The sequence below is a fragment of the Poecilia reticulata genome, chromosome 19, assembly GCF_904066995.2.
Source record: "Poecilia reticulata chromosome 19, P_reticulata-male-v2, whole genome shotgun sequence".
Taxonomy (NCBI): Eukaryota; Metazoa; Chordata; class Actinopteri; order Cyprinodontiformes; family Poeciliidae; genus Poecilia; species Poecilia reticulata.
In genome coordinates, this window is record NC_088848.1 from 4,197,240 (window position 1) to 4,216,780 (window position 19,541).

Here is a 19,541-nt window from a genome sequence, read left to right on the forward strand (position 1 = left end):
AAAAATCTGTTTCCCTCACTTTTCCACCTTCTAAATAAATCAATAAAATCCCAATACACTTCAGGTGAAGTCTGTGGAAAACATAATAAAAAATCAAAGTGTGCGAATACTTTTGCACTGTAGTTCCAAACAGCAACACAACTCATAGTGCATGTCAACGGTTTCTCTTTCCTGCCTGCAAGTGACACAGTGGCTATCTATAGCATAATCTATTTTCAGACCAGGCAGGCGGGACGCAGTTCAGCTCATACTTAAACTCATGTAGTGTTAGAGGGAAAATGGCTGATCTACATTCAAGTCATGCAACAAATAATTACTTGGGGCCTGTTTTAGAAAGATGAGGTCTTGGTTTGAACGATCATGGAAGCGCCTGGGAGCCTGGGAATCAGCCAGGATATTAAAGCCGAGAATCCAACTGTTGATCTGGAGGAAGCAGAGGCAGACTGGGTGAGAGTGAGAGTGGAGGAAAGCTGGTTCCATCTTAACCGTGGGTTTCTTGTAAGGCACAGCGACTATTTCCGAGCTCTTTTTCACTCAGGGATGAAAGAAAGCCAGGAAGAGGAGGTATATCTGAGAGGAGGCGTGCACGCAAGAGGTTTCCTTGTTGCGCTTGCCGTCTGCAGGGATGAGAACCCCCCCATCATGGACCCAGAAGAGCTTGTTGAAGCCGTAGAGTGTGCTGCTTTCCTGCAGATTCCCACTTTGACTCAGCATCTTTGCGACATCATAGACTCGGATAACTGCCTCTTGCTTTACCACGCGGCTTCCATCTTCGGAGTGGACAGACTGTTTCAGAACGCCGCTCTCTTTCTTTGTGATGCTTTTGATGACCTCAAGGAAGCAGCAGAAAGCACAATTCCTGAAGAGCTGCTCAAATACTCTCAAACGCTCTCCCCTGCTAGCTATATTGCCATAGGGACCCACACGCCATCAATGGAGCTGCTGCAGGACTCTTTCAGGGTTGTTTGCTTCCTTGATGAAAAGGAAGGGGAGTGGAAGCATCTGACAAACCTGCCAACTCTTTGCAGTACCTCCAGGGCTGGGGTGGCCGTGCTTGACAATCGGCTGTACATTGTTGGGGGAATTTACGGCTATGGCAAAGACACAGTGGACAGAAGCTTCTGCTACAATCCAGATTCAGGGATATGGGCAACTCTTCCAGGTCCACAGCAACCAAGATACGACTTTACGCTGCTTGGGCATGAGGGGCACCTATACGCCATTGGTGGAGAAGCTCAAAAACAGATAATTTCCACAGCAGAGAAGTACGACGCAACAAAGGGAGAGTGGACGTTTATCCAACATGCACCCAGACCTGTAGCATCAGCCGCTTGTGCTGTTGCTCGTCAGCGATTGTTTGTTTGCTTCTGGAAACCCCCTGACACTACAGATATCTATGAGTACATGCCACTAAAAGACCAGTGGAGTCTCACCACCACCATGATCAGACCGCAAAGCTACGGCCACTGTATGGTGGCCCACAGGGACAATTTGTATGTGATGAGGAACGGGCCTTGCGACGACTTCCTGCGCTGCCTGATGGACTGCTACAACATTACGACTGGCCAGTGGACCGCCATGCCCGGACATTACATAAACAGCAAAGGGGCGCTGTTCACTGCGGTGACAAGAGGGGACTCTGTGTTCACAGTGAAGCACATGTTGACTCTTGAATACACCATCACGGCAAATGGATGGAAACCCCACAGACAGATGAAGGGATTCCCAAAGAGTGGTTCACTATGGACTTGTCTGCTTAGACTCCCCAAGACCGGACCAGTTACACCAAAACTGGATGTGGATGAGAGACAAAGAGAAATCGCTTTGCCAGACATTCCAGAAAGATTTGTGGATGTTATACAACAAATGTGAAGTTACTCCAACTGAGCTAGAATGATTAAAAGTCTAAGAGGTTAAAAAATGTTGAATACTTCTGGACATTTTTAACAGATAAATACACTTCACACATTCACTTACTCACATACACAACACATACACACAAAGATGTGCTGACACTAAAGATTTGCTCTGATTAGCAACAGCTGCTTCTGTGGTTCAGATCAGGAAAGACCGCTGTGTCTGTGTGTGTAAAGTTCAAAGGGGTTGATGGGATGTTCTGAGCCTCTCATTCTCTTGCCATTTTCCCGAAGTCGCACTGGGCCAATTCAGGAACCAGTAATTTCCCGGTCAACACAAAGGCCTACCACTCACACACTCCTGAGCAATTGCTGCTTTAGTGTGCGGTCGCTTGTTTCTGTGACTTATAGGCTTGTAAACAGCCTAGGATTTTTTTTCTTAACCTGTTTCAGTAAAATAAAAGCAAATATAAGTAGATTTGCATTATATTAGTGATAGCAATGTCTATTATTACAATGCCTTGTAAGAGTATTTACAGACCTTGAACGTTGTTACTGCTTGTAAAGTTACAATAAAAAAGACTTAACAACTCAAGTGGAGGAAAAATTACACTTCATTTTCAAATTAAAATCCTGATATGTGTTAGAATTGCCTAGAAATCTAACTGAGAATCTATGACACGAGTTGAAACTCTGTTCACTGACAATCTTCTTCTACTATTGAATTCAATTGATCAAAACTGCCAAATGTACAAGAGAATTCAGTGTTTCCATTACATTCTTGGTGCAAACAGTATCATACATACAAATATAAAAATAAAACAGGCAGTAAGACCAAGATAAAGCAAACAGCTCTAAAGATATAAATAGTATAAATATAATAAATAATGCAGTGTAAACAGAACGAACAGTACAAACTTTATGTCCCACCGTTTAGTGTCCATATGACTGAGTTTGAGCTAAAGATAAACTGAAACAATCAAACTCTAAATTTGCACACGTAGAAGACAACCCAGCAAATTGCAAAAGACAAACATGTATCCTTTTTTATTTAATTTCTAATTATGCACTGCTTTTGTTATTCTACTCCTAATAAATGGCAACAAAATCTAAGGAAGTTTGTAGTTTTAATGTCACGACGATTCAAGGGGTGTGTAAAACTTTTGCAAGATACTCAACGTCAACATGTCAAATATCAAATGCCACTGAAGTCATTTCGCAAACCTGAGAACCTTCCCTCTGATTTAAATTCAGTTTCTGGATGTCACTGCTATCTGCAAAGTTTAAAATCTTCTAATTCTTTGCTTTTCTTTGATGGAACGGGAACAACTGGTAATAACTTACTGTTCTGGGTGGTGGTAGGTCAGGAAGGTTCTTCTGTGGCACTGGGACAAATTTTGCTGCTTTTCCATTGACAAGGGCGTCCAAATTGTCATCTGCTGCACAGATGCACAGAAGGAAGGGGGGAAAAAAAGAAGAAGATTAGTACATATTATCTCAAATCGTGTGCTTATATTGATTATTTTAATTTTTAAAACCTGTGGGAAATCAAATAACTTGAGTATTATGCAAATGTAGACTCAGTCTATTTTTTATCAAGCACTTAATCTCCAGATGTTTCACTACTCTCCTATGAACTAATGCTTTCTGGAAGTCCTTTGAGAACAGAACCTTCTTTGTTCAATCACAGATACCGAATAAAAAACGCCATATGTAGAAGCATTTTGCATGATCGGATCAATTGCACTACCAGAAAACTGTTCAGAAGTACTGAGATCCACTGGTGACCAGCCCTGCAAACTTGCTACTGTATTGCATCTCTAAGCTTTATTAAAAAATGAGAATATGGCCAGAGCTTAAATTAATACTGCAAATATCTTTATGATATCGTTTATAGCTAATATAAGGTTGCAGTCTACATTTGAGATGACAATATGTGAGGCTAAGCTATTTTTACACCTCGATTCCTATTCCTTTAATTTATAAAGTAACTGATGCCTTTAGAAGTAGACGCCCCCTATTGGTGGCTGCAGTACATAGCAATATAACCCGTCGTCAACTCAGCATATGCAGCAACTGTTATTGAAAAGAAAATAATAAAATAACTGCAAAACCCAGATCTCCATTCACTCCATTTATGAAAAAGCTAGCAGGAACACTGCAGCACAGCTATCTGAAGCAGGAAGTTAGAAGAGAAGTAACCCAACACTCCCTTCATCTGTAGTTTTAAAAGTTGCATGTTTTTGCCATGTGGAATCTATTTTAAGTGGACGATTATTGTAGTAAATGTGTTCATTAAATTTCCATATTAATGATAACTTTGGATTGATTTTGATGGATAATAGCCTTGATTATTACAGTTTCTAACACTTTTTTATGGATTTATGAGAAGATTTATGAGAAGCTGCAGCCATCTCAAAGTGTGACTGGCACAGGAAGTCATTCACTGGACACTTTATTAGGTACATCTTCTAGTAAAAGTTTGTAATCCTCTTTTGTCTTAATTCTTTTTGCCGTTGATTAAACAATATGGACACATTCCTCAGGGATTTTGGAATATTCTGTATGCAGCAATAATTAGGTGGGTTGTAGTGTTTAAATTAATGACGGAAATACCATTTAATGGCCACCAATAGCTTGAAGTTTTGACACAAAGCATGATGAATCCTTACTTTTATGTTTCTCACAACAAATTTCCAACCTAGCATCTGAATGTTGCCCAATCCATCGGATCAGGAAATGTTTGTCCTAATTCTTGTTGACCAAGTTCAGTGAGTCGGTGTAAATTGTAGCCTCAGTTTCCAGTTATTAGTCTACATGACTGGTACATGGAATAATGTTCTGCTGCTGTAGCCTCTCTACTTCAAGGTTCAACATGTCATATGTTCAGATTAGAGATGGTATTTTGCATTCCTTGGTAGTAATGAATGGGTGTTTGAGATACAGTTGCCAACCGCATAATCTTAAACCAGTCTGCCATTCTCCTCTGACATCAACAGTTGAGCTTCAAAGACGCCAAGTTAAGTTGCATTACTTATTGCCCCTAGAAAAAGGCGCTTAGCCCCTTTCTTTCTCATGGGCATTTGAAGATTTTTAGATTAAAACGCGCGCCTGCTGATTATGAAAGCTCTATTCTCACATCTCAGCGTTCCATCAGTTCTGTAAAAGAAAACTTGTGGCTTTTCTAGTGCTGCCGCTGAATATAAGTGTTAAATCTGCTTCTTGCTCAAACCACATTCTTCATCGCCGTCCAAACAAAACAGGTCCGACTCAGATGGTGAGGAGACTTCGAAGAAACAGACAGGAAATGGTGCGTGGGAGGAGGACGGGTGAGGGGGCGCCTCTGCTTGCAGCAGCTTATCTTTTCTGCTATTCATTTGACTGTACGTTAAGCTTGAGATGTGATAATGCTGTTTGTGTGCACCGTTCAGACCAAACAATAACACACAAACATTACAACTAAGAGTCCTTCAGGTGAGAACTTTTCTTTTAAAGCTTCGTCACAAACATTTCTTTTAAAGTTAAACATTAAACAAGATGAATTTGATAAAGTAAGGTCAAAAAACAAAAAGACAAGTGATGTCTAAAACTCAAAAAAATAAACAAAACTCTGAATGAAACACTGTAATACTGCTTCTTAAACAGTGCTGTGAAAAATTGCGCCAATTTTGTTTTTGTTTTACGTCACTCTTTACTATTCTATATTTAGTATTTTGAACACTTTAGAAGTGATTTTACTGGTGTGATTTGGTCACAAACTGATTGTCCTCCAGAATTTTCTGCAGGTCGTCCAGACAGAATATTATCCCAAAAGTCTTGGAAATCATTAAAAGGTTTATTTATGAGGTTTTATTTATTTTTATTTTTTGCCAAATGCGATCCGGGGCTGCACAGTGGCGCAGTTGGTAGAGCTGTTGCCTTGCAGCACGAAGGTTCTGGGTTTGATTCCCAGCCCGGTCTTTCTGCATGGAGTTTGCATGTTCTCCCTGTGCATGCGTGGGTTTTCTCCGGGTACTCCGGTTTCCTCCCACAGTTCAAAAACATGACTGTCAGGTTAATTGGCCTCTCCAAATTGTCCCTAGGTGTGAGTGTGTGTGTGCATGGTTGTGTGTCCTGTGTGTCTCTGTGTTGCCCTGCGACAGACTGGCGACCTGTCCAGGGTGTACCCCGCCCCTCACCCGGAACGCCAGCTGGAGATGGGCACCAGCACCCCTCCCGACCCCACTGAGGGACAAGGGTGAAAGAAAATGGATGGATGGATGCCAAATGCGATCCTGACCTTTATGGTCAGCCATGGGTCTGACTCTTGACCTCTCAGTATCTTTCTTATTGTTGAATCATTAACACTAAACTTAACATAGGCAAATGACAATAGCAGAACTTCAAATGTTTTTGTCGGTTCTTTTGTGACCCCCTGGATGAGTCGCTGATGTATTTGGGAGTAACTTTGGTAGACCAGAAATTCCTGAGAAGGTTCACCAGTGATTCATGTGTTTTGGAAAATAGCACTGTGTGGTTTGGAGTAGCAACAAAGCCTTACAAAGGCCTGGTGAGAATTTCCAGCTTGACAGATTTCAGTTAGTTTGCTTCTTATCGGTTCTGTGATTTCTTTAGATCAGGGCATGATGTGTCAGCTTAAAGTGATGAAGCCTACTTCATGTTGTCAGCAAGGTTTTACTGAAGTGATTTCCTGCATCTACAGGTCAGTAAAGTGTGGCAAGTAAATACAGCATTCCAAAAAAGTTGCTTTAGCACAGTTAATTTCATTTCATGACTTAACATGTACCTTTTGGGTGCGTCCACACTGCAGCCTGAAGTGACACAATTCCGATTTTTTTGACGTAATGCGACCTGTATCCGATCTTTTCATGGCAGTGTGAACAGCACAGGTCGGATTCTTTTTCGAATGCGACCCATATCCGATACGTATCCGATTCAATTGTCCAGGTCGCATTCCTCCGAACTGAACGTCACTGTTTCTCAACAAATCTCACTATTCTGCGTCCTAATACGCGCAAGCGGGAAGAAAAACAACAACCATGACGGACTATATGAGGATCAAGTTGTTAATATGCTGCTCTGGCGGGACAACAACTTCAAATATGTAAGCTAAGCTCCACCGTTAGCCTCCATGTTTACTTCCGCAAACACTGAGCTCTTCTTCTTTTTATGGCAGTTGGCAGAACACTGAGAACGCTGACGCTATTGCGCCCTCTACTGGGCAAGCGGGACACTTTCAGGTCGTTTGCCCGTTCACACTGCAGAACACATACAGGTCGCATTTACTGGCAGTGTGAACGCACCCATTCACACCGTTCTGTTTGAAAAAAAATTTAATCCCCATTTGAATACTCTATTTGAATTTACTCTTGTTTTATTAACTGATTTTTATTAAAATCTGAAACATTTAAATGTAACTTTCTGGTAACCACAGCTCCAGATGACGACTTTATGAAATGTAGTCCTATGCAAGACAGAAGATGATCAAATGCTAACCAAGCTAGCAGGTTTAAATAAATGCTTTTAAGTTGTTTGATCGGTTCTGTAATGCATGCATGGCATCAATTGTTAGATTGCTACAGTTGTGATAGAAAGAATGGCTTCGCCATTTAAATGATCATCACAAGTCTGCATAAATAGCTATCATTTTTCTGTGCTTTATAATGCAATCTTTTTATATGTTGCAAAGTTCTGCTCATTTTCTCAATGAAAATGAACAGGAAATAGAAATAAGATTGAATTTCTCCCAGTGATTTGTCACCTTTTAGCGACAAGTCATTTCACATCTCTTACCTTTGTTATCTTTGCCTTTTCCAGAAACAGCCACTTTGTTCATGTAGATGTATTCCTCATCACCACCTGCGTAAAACAACAACAAAACGCGGTTAACAGTTTCACAGGTGGGAAGATCATCTCAGACCACACAAGTTTCCAACCTAACAGAAACACAAGCGGTTTGATGTAAGAAACATTGTAAAGACAAACAGATGGGGAAAAAAAAGAACCAGAAAAATAAGGGCACTGTTCAGATGAAAAGTAATTTGTCCCACATTTCAGAATATTTAAAGCAAGACACAACAATGAAAACAAAAATATCTGTACAGTTTTGAACCATTTATTCCTAGTTATTGTATGTAATCCATGCCGGTTTTAAAGAAGAGTCAAAGTTAAATATTTTGATTTGACAGATTAAGACCCAGATTCATGTAAGCATATTTGCTCAGCGCTTTCCTTTAAACCCTGATATCCGGATTTCACAGGGAAAAGTTCCCAACATTCAGAAAACTACGCAAGTCTGGCAAATACGCTCCAACATAGGATGTCTGGACCCGGTGCACAATTTCTTTAACTGAGCTATTCATAGCCATAAAAATGAGTGAATTAAGTGTTTTGTTTTGTTTTGCTTTGCTTTTTCTAAATATGTGAACATTTCAAGTGAAAAGACAAAATAACATTTCAGGCATTCAAGACAAACTGGTCTGGTTCTGAATGTTTTGAAGTAACTGTGTCAGAAATTTAGGTTATTGTGTCACTGAAAACATTAGAACATCTCTAAAAACTGTTCCACATGTTGAGTTTGTAGCTGCATGGTAATAATGTAAGCTACAAACAGACAAAAACAGAATTTTTCTGGTGTTTTCTCTGTATCTTTAGCGCTTTAGGCTAGCATCATCACCAGGTTTTTGGCTATTGTTTGGTTTCATTTGCACATTTTGGACCAACACAGGTTCCTCTCTGGGACACAGAACCCGTCTCCTTCCTGAGTGACATGATGTTTGGACATTCCCATCAAGTCTAAACTTGCATTTAATCGTTTTAACACATAAACATGGCATCGTCAAGCATTAAGAAATTTATCCCAAGGGTGAGCCAGACCCGTGTGGCTCCACAACTGATTTCTTTGGACTTTCCCATTCTGTGAAACAAGAAAGTGTGTTGAAGGCATGGCTTGTGAATACTTCCACAGGCGTGCCTCGAGAAGTTCCCTCGTTATTGAAAAAAAAAAAAACATTCTGTGTGTAAAATTCTAATTTAAAAGACAATAATTATATCTGATCTTCTCTGTCATTATTGTGGCATTTAGCAAAGAAAACTAATGTTGGTCATCCAAGTTGACCTAAAATAAGAGGAGTTTAGTCAGAGTATGTAAATCTCTGGTCTCAACTGTGTTGCATGATTGTAAGGACAATCTTTGCTTTTTTTTTAAGCAACTGTACGTTGAAATTCCCTTGCTTCCTTTGCATTAAATGTGGGAAAAATCTAATCTCAGTTTTGTGCCAAACAAACGTTAAGGATGTTTGTCCAAAGTTCAGGATTTAAGAGGCCGCTCCATCCCAACAATCAGACCATTGTGCAGGCAGATGGGATCACTACTGACACCCACTCTGACCAGGGTAAGCATTCATCAAACATTAGTCAGAGACCTCCTCGCTTGCACACATAGAGCTTTGTGCCACTCCCATCTTTGAAGTTTGGAGGTTTGTTGACTAATTTTGGTATGTAACTATTGAACTTGATCTGTTAAAAACACTCATAAAAACAAGTTTGGATTATTTCAAGCAAAGATGAGGCTGGAAGGTGGATTGAATATTAAGTTAACGTCAACAACGACGTAATGTTTTTTTTTCAATGTATGCAGTTAAATAAGGCATTTACTGTCAAAAACAGGATTAAGACCTGATTTGGAAATAATGTGCTTATGTGATTTATGCATCATCACTGATGTGATTTGTAAGGAGTTGTTTTATGTAGATCAGGAAGCAGATGGCATAACAAATGGAGCTATGGTGTCATCTGGCAGTTTCAGGAGCCTCCAACAGTCAAAAAATTATAATTAAATATATTTCCTAATCATAATAAATATAATCTCAAGGAAGGTGCACACATTACATAGAAATTGAGTTCTATCAAACTGATAGTCCAGTTCAGTTGGAATTATAAAATAGTGCTATCAGCTGTTATTTAGAAAGAACTGGTAAAAAGTCACCCATCCAATCAATCCAAGATATTTTTTCCAAGTTTACAGTAAGTCAAAATCCTCGAGGAAGCATGTGGTGGCAGTGGAGAGGAAAAACTCACTTTCTATACGCAGGGGTGCCCAAAGTCTGTCCTGGAGGGCCGGCATCCTGCATGTTTTAGTTCTCTCCCTGCTGGTAGAAACAACCTTTTCAGCAAGTCAATGTTCCTCTTAGGCCTCTAACGAGCCACCATTGGATCCAGGTGTGTTAAACCAGGGAGAGAACTAAAACCTGCAGGATCCCGGCCCTCGAGGACCGACCACTGGTGACGATTTACAATAACTCTTTGAAGAATTAATGAGTTATAACAACATTTAATTTCCCTTTTGGATTAATAAAGTATTTTGTAATTGAATTTGAATTGAATTTGGAATCTGGTTGATGGATTTAATTCAATCGCCAGAAGGCATCAGACATAGAAGATTTCTCTTGGACTGCAGTAGCAGATGTTGATGTAGATTGAGATGGGTTTCAATTTGGGTTTAAATACTCATCACTACAGAGGATGCGTACCAAATCTCGTTGGTGATTAAATACTTTTTGTCAGCGAGGGTTCTTACACAAACTTTACTTTAATAATCACAACAGAATCATTTTAGTAGCATAAAGCAAAGTCATTTTTATTTGAGCCATATCAAGATCATGAATGTCTGTGGAAATGTATTAATAAAACTACCTATTAGCAAACTGTTAAAATATTAACGCTTTCTCTGCATTTGATGTAGTTTGACACATGCAAATATAAACTGATTTGGTTTGACTGATAAAATAATGTTTAAGCACACAACTGACATTTTGAAGTTCTATTTTTGAAGCCCTTGAGAGTCTAGCGGGCCACAAGAATAGCCATTATGGGCCGGATTGGTCTGCAGGCCTCGAGTTTGTCACGATGTTGTACATGGATGCCGTGACGTTCTGAAAAACCCAAAACCAGATAAACCAGATCCTTTAAATGTTTCCACTAATCTTGCTCTCATTCAGCCTCTATTTAAGGTTTAGTTTAATGCAAAAATGTTAAAGGTTTATAATAGCCATTTTTAATTAATACATGGTAAAATATTAATGTTTTTAATCATTGCTGGAATATCTGCAACAAAGGGTTAACTTGACCTGTATGTGCGCTCTAATAGCGGTTTCGATGATGAAACTTTGCAACAAAGAAATATGTAGATGGTGGAGGAACTATAAAACGCTCGTAACTTCACCACATAAACGGCCAGAGTAAATGTTCTGTCTTCAACAACAAACCTTGAGGTTTGCAGCACAGCGGAGCAAAGCTGGTTATTATAACGTGTTCTGGGAACTGATCGCGAAGCTGCAGCCCGGTTGTTGAGGAAAGCTGTTTGGTTGAACGACATATTTGAGCTGAGTAAGATTTTACCCTGAGAGGAAATCAAACAAAGCTCCAACCTTTGGGGTGAAACTCTCACGAAGCGTCTCCTTTGAAACCGATACCGTGAGGTGAAACCAAACAGCAGCAGAATAAAACGATGTTTTGCCTGTACAGTGAAAACAGATTTTTAAAGGGAACAGAGTTGAAAGGCTATTTATAAGCTCCTTTGCAAAGGAAGTGAGCATCCCCCAGAGGATAAATGCAGCTTTGGAAAAATGATACAGCCTGGAGCCAGAAGAGGAAGTATGGAGAGAGGAGTCCAAGACCTGAACATGGAAAATCGTGACTGCTTGTGTGATTGTTAGAGGGCAAGTCTCTGAGAACGATGCAGACTGTGGGGAGAGAAACTGAGAGAAATGACTCCTTAAAACAAAAACACCAATAAGAAATCTGATTTATTTTACATCCAATTCCTTTTGAAGCACAGTAAATAACTGCAGCATGAATTACAGTAACCCACCAGTAGCTCCACCATTTTCATGCTGAGTTTCAAGCCCAGTGAGTAAGAAATATACATCAACATGCTTTGCATTTATTTAGGAAGAATTGTAATGGTGATAGTTGTAATAAAAGAGAAAGAAACAGTTAGTGATTTTGATAGCAAAAGCAGAAAAAAGGTAAATACTATTGCTACATTCTTCTACCACCAAGTGGGGATGAGTCCCATGCACGTCTATTTTTTTGACTCCGTAAAGAACCGAGCATTTGAAAAGAATCTGGACATCATCATTTATTAGCTCAAAAGAACAATGACGGCATCATTATTCGTGACTGTATTAACCAGAAAAATAATTACATTATGCTCTGATTGTGTGCTGAAATTAAATGTCGTGTTTTCCTCAGCTGCAGAAATACGGAGATAAAGGTTTGATAAAGATAAGGGTGTAATAATTGAGTTACTTTACTGTAATAAATTAACTTTTCAATAATATTCTGTTATATTGAGATGCATCTGTAAGCTCAGAAAATCTCAACAACTAGCAGTTTGTCAGTTTTTATTCTTAGTCTGTTAGCTGCTAGCTGCTAGCTTTAGCAACCAAGACCAAGTAAACTGGATTTCTAACTAAAAATCTGCACCAATCTGAATTAGTTAAAACATTACTTGGCACACTGTTACTATTTAATCTCATTTGGCAAATATTAATAAGACCAGATGTGGGATTCCTCAGGCCAATTTTCTCAGACCACTTATTTTGTAATCTACTGTCCACCTTGCTTTCTCAAACTGCTCATACTGATTAATTTTTGACTTAATCTTCAAGAAAAATGACATATTAGTTGTTGTCATCACCTTTATTTAAAAAGAAATGCTGAAAGCATCTATATAACACTAAACTTCTATTTAGTGAACATAAAGATTTTGCACTTAGTTGACTCAAATAGATAACTTTTTGTTTTGGTAGGCCAAGTTTCCCTTCCTCTAAACGTTTTTGCTTCCAATATAGGCTTTATTTTTTTTTTAAACCTTTCTCTTCTGTCTTTATTTGGCCCAAAATGTATGAAGATTTGTCACAAAAACACCTATTAAGATCAGTTCCTGGATAAGAAGCAAGAAAGGCATCCAGAGGTTTCAGTATCAAAACTGAAAAAGTCTGACAGTGTTTTAGAAGTTTCCTGCATCTATAAGCAATACAGAGGGGATTTTTAGATGCGAGTAAATAGATCTCGAAATAGTTTTTTACCTTTTAAAGTCTGAATTAAAGCCATTAACTGATGTTTCACTTATTAGGACTATTTAAAACTCTGTATTTTTGCTATCATTAATGCATAAACATGTTTGAAAAGTACAGTCTCTAATATCTTTTCATCTTACCACTCGGGGTTCTGTAGGACAGCAGGAGATCCGACAGCAGTCCCTTCTGCACGGTGGCGTTCCCGCTCAGAGTCTCCCTGTCCAGGAGGAGCAGGAAGCGGTGAAGCTCCATCAGGAGCTGGTCCAGCACTGAAAAGCCCAGACAGACAGCAGGAATTCAGATTTACAACAAAACAAAAACTCCTTTAAACCTCACTGCACATCGACTGGCATGGGAATGTTTGGTCTTGCATCAGGGATTTAAGGACACGTCCATCACAGTTACACAAACCCATACATTTTCTGACAATCATTTAAAGAATATTTAACTTAAAACTGAGATAATTTTTGTTGCTTCTTAAATGTTATGTTTCGTGCCAGAGTTTTACATGGGAGAGACTCTTCTGAGGTTTTCTTCTGGCAGCCATTGATCGTTTCTATCCATCGACAGTGAAAGTCTGTTTCGTGCTTGTTTAGGGGACTCCAGTAAAAGGTCAAGTTCAGAGAGGGGGCGGAGCCTACGCCTGTCTGGGTGAAGCCCACACACATCCTTTAGGGGTCAGCGCTGAGCTCGCTGCCCTCACTAGCTGTGTGTAGGGAGTTCTTTGTATTTCCCCTCACTGTCTCTTGGCTTCATGAATAAGCCCCCTCGCTTCAGTGGGCCTCAGAGCGAGAGAACGTCCTCAGCAAGACAAGAGACATAACAGAGGAGAAGTTTTACTGAAGGAAAAGGACTTGTAGGTATTTGTAAGAAGGAATGCAGTGATTTAATATTCAAAATGTTAAGTTAACCCCTGCTAAGATGCCGGGTTTTTGGAATGGAGCAAAATACACCAAAAATAAGGATTAGTGAAATGTATCCTGCACACTTTAGCTGAGAAAAACAAATAGAAATCTCTTTTGGGCGAAACCAGGCTGCTTAAACTAATCTCTAGCATATTAACATCCCACACATGGCTATTGCCCTGTTTACTTTGAAACCCTCTTTCGAAATACATCAGATTGTGACGACATATCTTGTCCACAACCCTCCTCAGATGACCACTCACGTTCTCCAGGTGCAATGCTGCTTGGCATATTATTGGGCAAAGCTTGCAAAGCAGCCAATCCAGGAGCGCCACTTATTTATCTTGGGACTGATTGGCTTTACCCCTAAGAGAGCAGAACTGGACGACCATTATTATGATTTTAGTTTCTGTAGTAGTGCCAAGATCATTTCCACTCTCCGCGTTAATGAATATTAAGCTATATTTGGAATTTGAACTAATAAAAAAAAAAACAATTGTAGGCTTTTTAGAGGGTTTCTCAAGTATTTATAAGCCCTACAAATACAAAGTATCCACTGTGGTCTTAAGGCTCCCACATACTCTGTAAGCTGCGCTGACTCTGCACATTCTCCTGAAAATTTTGCACAAATTTCAGCTTTTGATAAAGGATGAAAATGAGCAAATGTCTGGAACAGAGAGAACAGATGAGCTTTATTTACGTTAAATTACATTCTCTAAAACTGAAGGCGTGTGTGAACTAAAGAAGACAGCTTAATAAGTCAGCCAAAAGTGTGAGCTTTTTGTCAGCACTACAGTTTTATGAGGATGTAGTTTGTAATTTGAAGCAAATGTGGCAAAGGATTTTGATACAATTTATTATAGTCTGAAGATGCAACACAAAAGCGTGATATTTCACTAGAAGAGATTCTACAAAATAACTTTACTCAACCGGAAATTGAAAATACAGCTCAACTTCTCCACTGCAAGAGCTTAACTTTTCACCCTATATGAAGCAAGAAACTTTTACAAGGACTGAAAGCTGTTCCTGCCTCTTTGAACTCTGTTAAAACAGTCAAATATCTCATTTTAGTGGCTTCTTCCGGCTCAGACTAATCACCAAGCCTAGAGGGGGTTGGGGGTACGTTCATGAACTCTCCTCTCCTTCCTAAACAAGTACAAGAAGGAATATTTTTAAGAATAGGGCGTCAGATCTCAGCAAGATTTTGGCTCTTGGAGATGACAAGACAATTCTTGAAGCTACCAGAAACAAGGTTCAAGAAAGCATGAAAAAAAATTAATTTATGCACACAAATGTTTTTAAAACGGATTACTGGGTTGGAAAAATGATTACAAAAGTTTCTATGTGCGATTCTAACTCTTTTCCAGTTAGTGTTTGGCCACCGGACATGAATCTAAACATTTTTCCAGTCTCTCCTCCTTGTGTGTTTGCAGAGATTGACTCAGATGGCCTTTTGCATCCGAGGACCCTGGGAAACGGAGTCAGCTGACAGGACAGGGAGGTCTGCAGCCCGCCCGTCTTCTCTGGGCCTCGGTTTGGCCAGATGCCCGACGCACATGCAGCGAGTGACCGCAGCCTCGCAGCACAAACGGTTCACCCCTGCAGGGAGGCCAGAGGGAACCAGAGAGACCTTCAGAGAGATGGACTACTGCAGAGAGGTTGAGCCGCTGCACCAAATACATTGTGGGAATTAAATACCAAATTCTTGTTAAGGATGAGTTAAAACACACATTTATTTGTGTGTTAGCGACTGCACAGGATGTCAAAGCAGAATTTCTCTTCCATGTTGCTGCGGTTGGACTTCCTGATTTGCTTTATTCCGCGTGACCATGATTTGTTTACTTTTGTCACACATATTTCTACTGTGTTGGTGATGAGCTTGCAGATTTACAAAATCAATTCAATTTTGTCTAAATTCAGGATTTATTTTTAAAGTATTCAGTATTCAACGGCTTCGTTTTTAGGTAAGTTTAGCAAAACATCAAATCAGAATCAGAGCTTTTACAATTATTGAACACATTTTAACCCCTGACAGTATATTAAATGTTTTGTGCTACATTAGCCGGGTCTATTTATTGAGACTCATTACTTGAATCCCGCTGCAACCTTAAACGAAAAAGACAATCCTCTTTATCCTCAGGCCAACAGTAATGATCACATCGTTTTAATGTCATCATTGCAGTTATATTTCCTTACAGCTAATCGCTTCTCAGCAACAACACATGTTGTTTGCATGTTATTTGTGTTAAGCAATTAAAACATGTGACTAATCTGTGTTTAAAGCTGCACACAAAAATAGAAGTAAAACCAATTATTTATGTGAAAATGTTCTTCTCAAAGATGGCCTTTAGTTCAAAAATAGCTCGGGAATTGGACTCGAGTTTTTCCCCATCGTTCCTTTAATTTCACCATCAGCTGAACAAGGATGTCTTGTAAGGACATTAGCTGGATTTCCAGTTCTGAGAGGCTTCAGGTTTTAAATCAAATGAAGCAGACAAGGCCTCTGATTTTGGAAAGGCAGCTTCCATACCAAATAGGATCACAGACATTCTTTTCAAAGCTTAAATAAACAAACTTATCTGGGGTAAATATATCCGTAATAGAGTCCTGTCAGACTGTGTCACAGATGCAGGAAGTGCCATAAAAAGATACAACGTAAGTGGATAGAACAACATTTAAGCAAAGAAACAGATCATAGAGACAGTAGAACTGATCTCAAATAATTTTTCATCGTTTGGCTTCACTTATCTTTGTAATTACCAACAGAAACTGGGATCATTTTGCAGTTTTTCTCTTATCCACACATCATCTCTCACAATCTTCCCTCTTCTCAAGCCCACACTTTTCATTACCACGTATTTCCCTGTGTCGTTACCAAGAAATGAAATGAATGGGAAGAGAGTCAAATAAAATAATGTAATTCCATAACAACGGCTTCAACTCGATGATGCAAGAGAAGCAGCTGAGATGTAAGATTTCCAGCCTGGAGCAGCTGGTTGAGGTCTGTTTGGGACACTTCCTCGACTCTGTGAATCACAGTCATATTTTGGGATGTGGTGCAGATGTTGGAAACAGTTGCAAATAAGCTTGTGTTCCTTTCTTTGCAGCTGAATGCTGAAGTCGACTTAAAAACACTTTCATAAAAGGTTCTGTTTGCACTTTCCATGCATTTTCTTTATCAGTGAACTCATTTTTCCAGCTACTCCCTACTTACCCCTCCAAAAAAGTGACAGGACAGTTTCTTTTCACAAATCCCGTGACTCACAGTCACAGTAGGCTGTTCAAAAATGAAACAATCAACACGGTTTGTGGATAAACTAAAAGAAATCATTTTATCGAGTCCAAAAAAAACCCTGCCTTTTCTTAATGTTGGCACCAGAAATTACTTTAAAACGGAAGCAGGCTGACTTCACGCAACTGCGAAACAATTTTCTTTTTCAGTTTCCATTCTTATAGACGCCCTATGTTTAACTCTTATGACCAGGTACTGTTATAGCTGGGTTTATTTTGCACGCACCTCAGTCCTGCTGCTGTATGGCAAGCTGTTTATGTCACTTTGATCCTGGTTTTCGTTCTAAGATAATAATTAATACAAAATTAATAAAATCTCCCAATCTAAACTTTGTGTTTTTTCCACAAGAATAACAGCTAGGACCAGCTAAATAAATTTATGATATTAACATAAACAGAATTAGCACTAAAATGAGATGTGAAACCAACAGAGTCAAACGCATCAAATCACCTTCTAACTGCCGTCAACTGAGGTGTAACTTCATCTAAATGGGAAGTGGTAACAAGAAGGAGAATTGCAACCAACAGTCACCAAACTTCACGTCAAAATGATTGGATGCTGGTGAAGTTTGGACTGACATGGACTGAAGAAGCTTCTGCTTCAGCAGGCATGAGGAAAACCGCAAAAGCAGAGCAGTTTAACAGCACATCTTTGCAGCTAAACAACTTTTTTTAATCTATACAATATAAATAATTTTAAAAAAAAATCGTCAACTTCAGAGTACTAGTAAAGTAGGAAATGGTTGCATTTGAAGATGTTTGCAGTAATTTGTGTTTGTGCATGATTCAGGTGTTGAAAAGACACAAATTGCATTAAATATTCTGCATTTTTTTTCAATCATCTTTCTTTTTCGACAAACAGTTGAGAGTACATCACTGCCACCAGTTAAAATGGAGTACAAATCGATCAACTAATCAGTTTAACAATCATTTACAACCATTACAAACATTAAGCCACTGTGCATTGACATGCTCCCGATGGTTTTGCATTTATTTAAATAAACAATAAACGACCCTATTTAAAAAATTTTCACGGGAAATCTTTTTTATGCATAATATTGTCTCTAGTTTATAAAGTGAGAGGCCACAGTGCAGTAGAAATAATAATCAAGTGGAAATTATTGGGTTTTTAAACCTCTTTAGAAATGTATCAGCATGTAACTTTTCCTGTGGGGGGGGGGGGGGGGGCAACCATGGCCACTTATGATCGCTTTCCTCCAGCCAGCTTTTGCTCCAGAATAAGTAGCAGATTATCATCTGAATAAAAGATCAAACAATGTGTTCATTGGTGTTTGATTTCTATTGGCAGGGAGAAACCTTTCCACCTAATCGTGACGGGTTCAGCTGCTGGATAGCTGCTGACATGGCTGATTAATTCAAGCTGTGTTTTGATCTCGTTGCCATAGAAACCTGAACATGAAATAAGTCTGGAATCGGATAGATGACAGGAAAAGGCTGTTGTAGGTACTGAACGAACTGTTTTAAAGACGTGGACATGCAAAGCAAAAGATGGAGTAAAAGATAAGAACTGATTGCTCACATTACAGGTCAGTGTTTTGTTTCCAGACTAATATCAGACCAACATTTTTTTTTTTTTTTTTTGTAAAATTTTAGCATTGCATAAAAGAAGCCTCACTTATGAGAAGACAATATTTTTCTAGAACAAAGTGAAACACTTTACCATCACATGAAATGTTCTAAAATATGTTTTACAGTGTTTTTTTCTTTGCTTTTTCAATTTAACTTAACTGATTAACCATAACAAGGAAGAAACTGAAACAATGTGGGAGACATTACGCCTATTAGATGAGAAATTAACTCCTAATTTCAAACTTCATTCATCTCATTTACTTAAATTATTAAATTAATTATTAAATGGAGTCAGTTTATTATTGCAAAAGCCTTCAAAACATCATGCTGAACAGAAAACATGCATACAACAAATACAGGTACAACAAATACAGGAGTAGTGCATTTATGTGCACTAGAATTATATTAAAATCTATTTAACTTAGATTACGTTAAACTTATTCTTCCTTCTGCTATTTGTTGTGATTAAGCCTTATTGTTAATGAATAAAATAAAATAAATTTTTTTTATCAGATAATTTATAATATTAAGTAAAACCAATATTATAAACAGACATTTTATGCCATGTTACAGAAGACAACTTTGTTCATCTTTGTGTGATTGAGTACCCACCGATTGAACCTGCATGCTTTTAACAGCATGTTGTATATAAGGATATGAATGAAAAGTTGAGTGGAAGAAAAAAATGTGTGTGGAAAAAAGGATCAACCACAGGGATAACATGACATGGAGAGGATTGTGAGAGAAAGTCAGTTTGAATTTTTAAAGATACTCACAAGACATGACATGTGGCTGGAGTTTATGTGCAACTCTGA

The 19,541-nt window shown here is 38.8% G+C and overlaps 2 protein-coding genes across 10 annotated transcripts in view; one reads left to right on the forward strand and one right to left on the reverse strand.

The window, feature by feature from the left end:
- Positions 1-19,541, reverse strand: part of afap1l2 (actin filament associated protein 1-like 2) — a 55,545-nt gene that overhangs the window by 23,978 nt on the left and 12,026 nt on the right. For 6 of the 9 annotated variants that reach the window (XM_081600479.1, XM_081600482.1, XM_081600477.1 and 3 more), the window contains exons 2-4: positions 13,081-13,209; positions 7,650-7,715; positions 3,201-3,295 (exon numbers count right to left, since the gene is read on the reverse strand). In XM_081600479.1, coding sequence (XP_081456605.1) covers positions 3,201-3,295; positions 7,650-7,715; positions 13,081-13,209 — 290 coding nt within the window. The remainder of the gene's footprint in view (positions 1-3,200; positions 3,296-7,649; positions 7,716-13,080; positions 13,210-19,541) is intronic. The other 3 variants (XM_081600480.1, XM_081600478.1, XM_081600485.1) reach the window with 1 other exon arrangement.
- LOC103481292 (kelch repeat and BTB domain-containing protein 13) lies at positions 216-2,998 on the forward strand. The gene has a single exon (XM_008436695.2). The coding sequence runs from the start codon at positions 361-363 to the stop codon at positions 1,870-1,872; it is 1,512 nt and encodes a 503-aa protein (XP_008434917.1). The 5' UTR covers positions 216-360; the 3' UTR covers positions 1,873-2,998.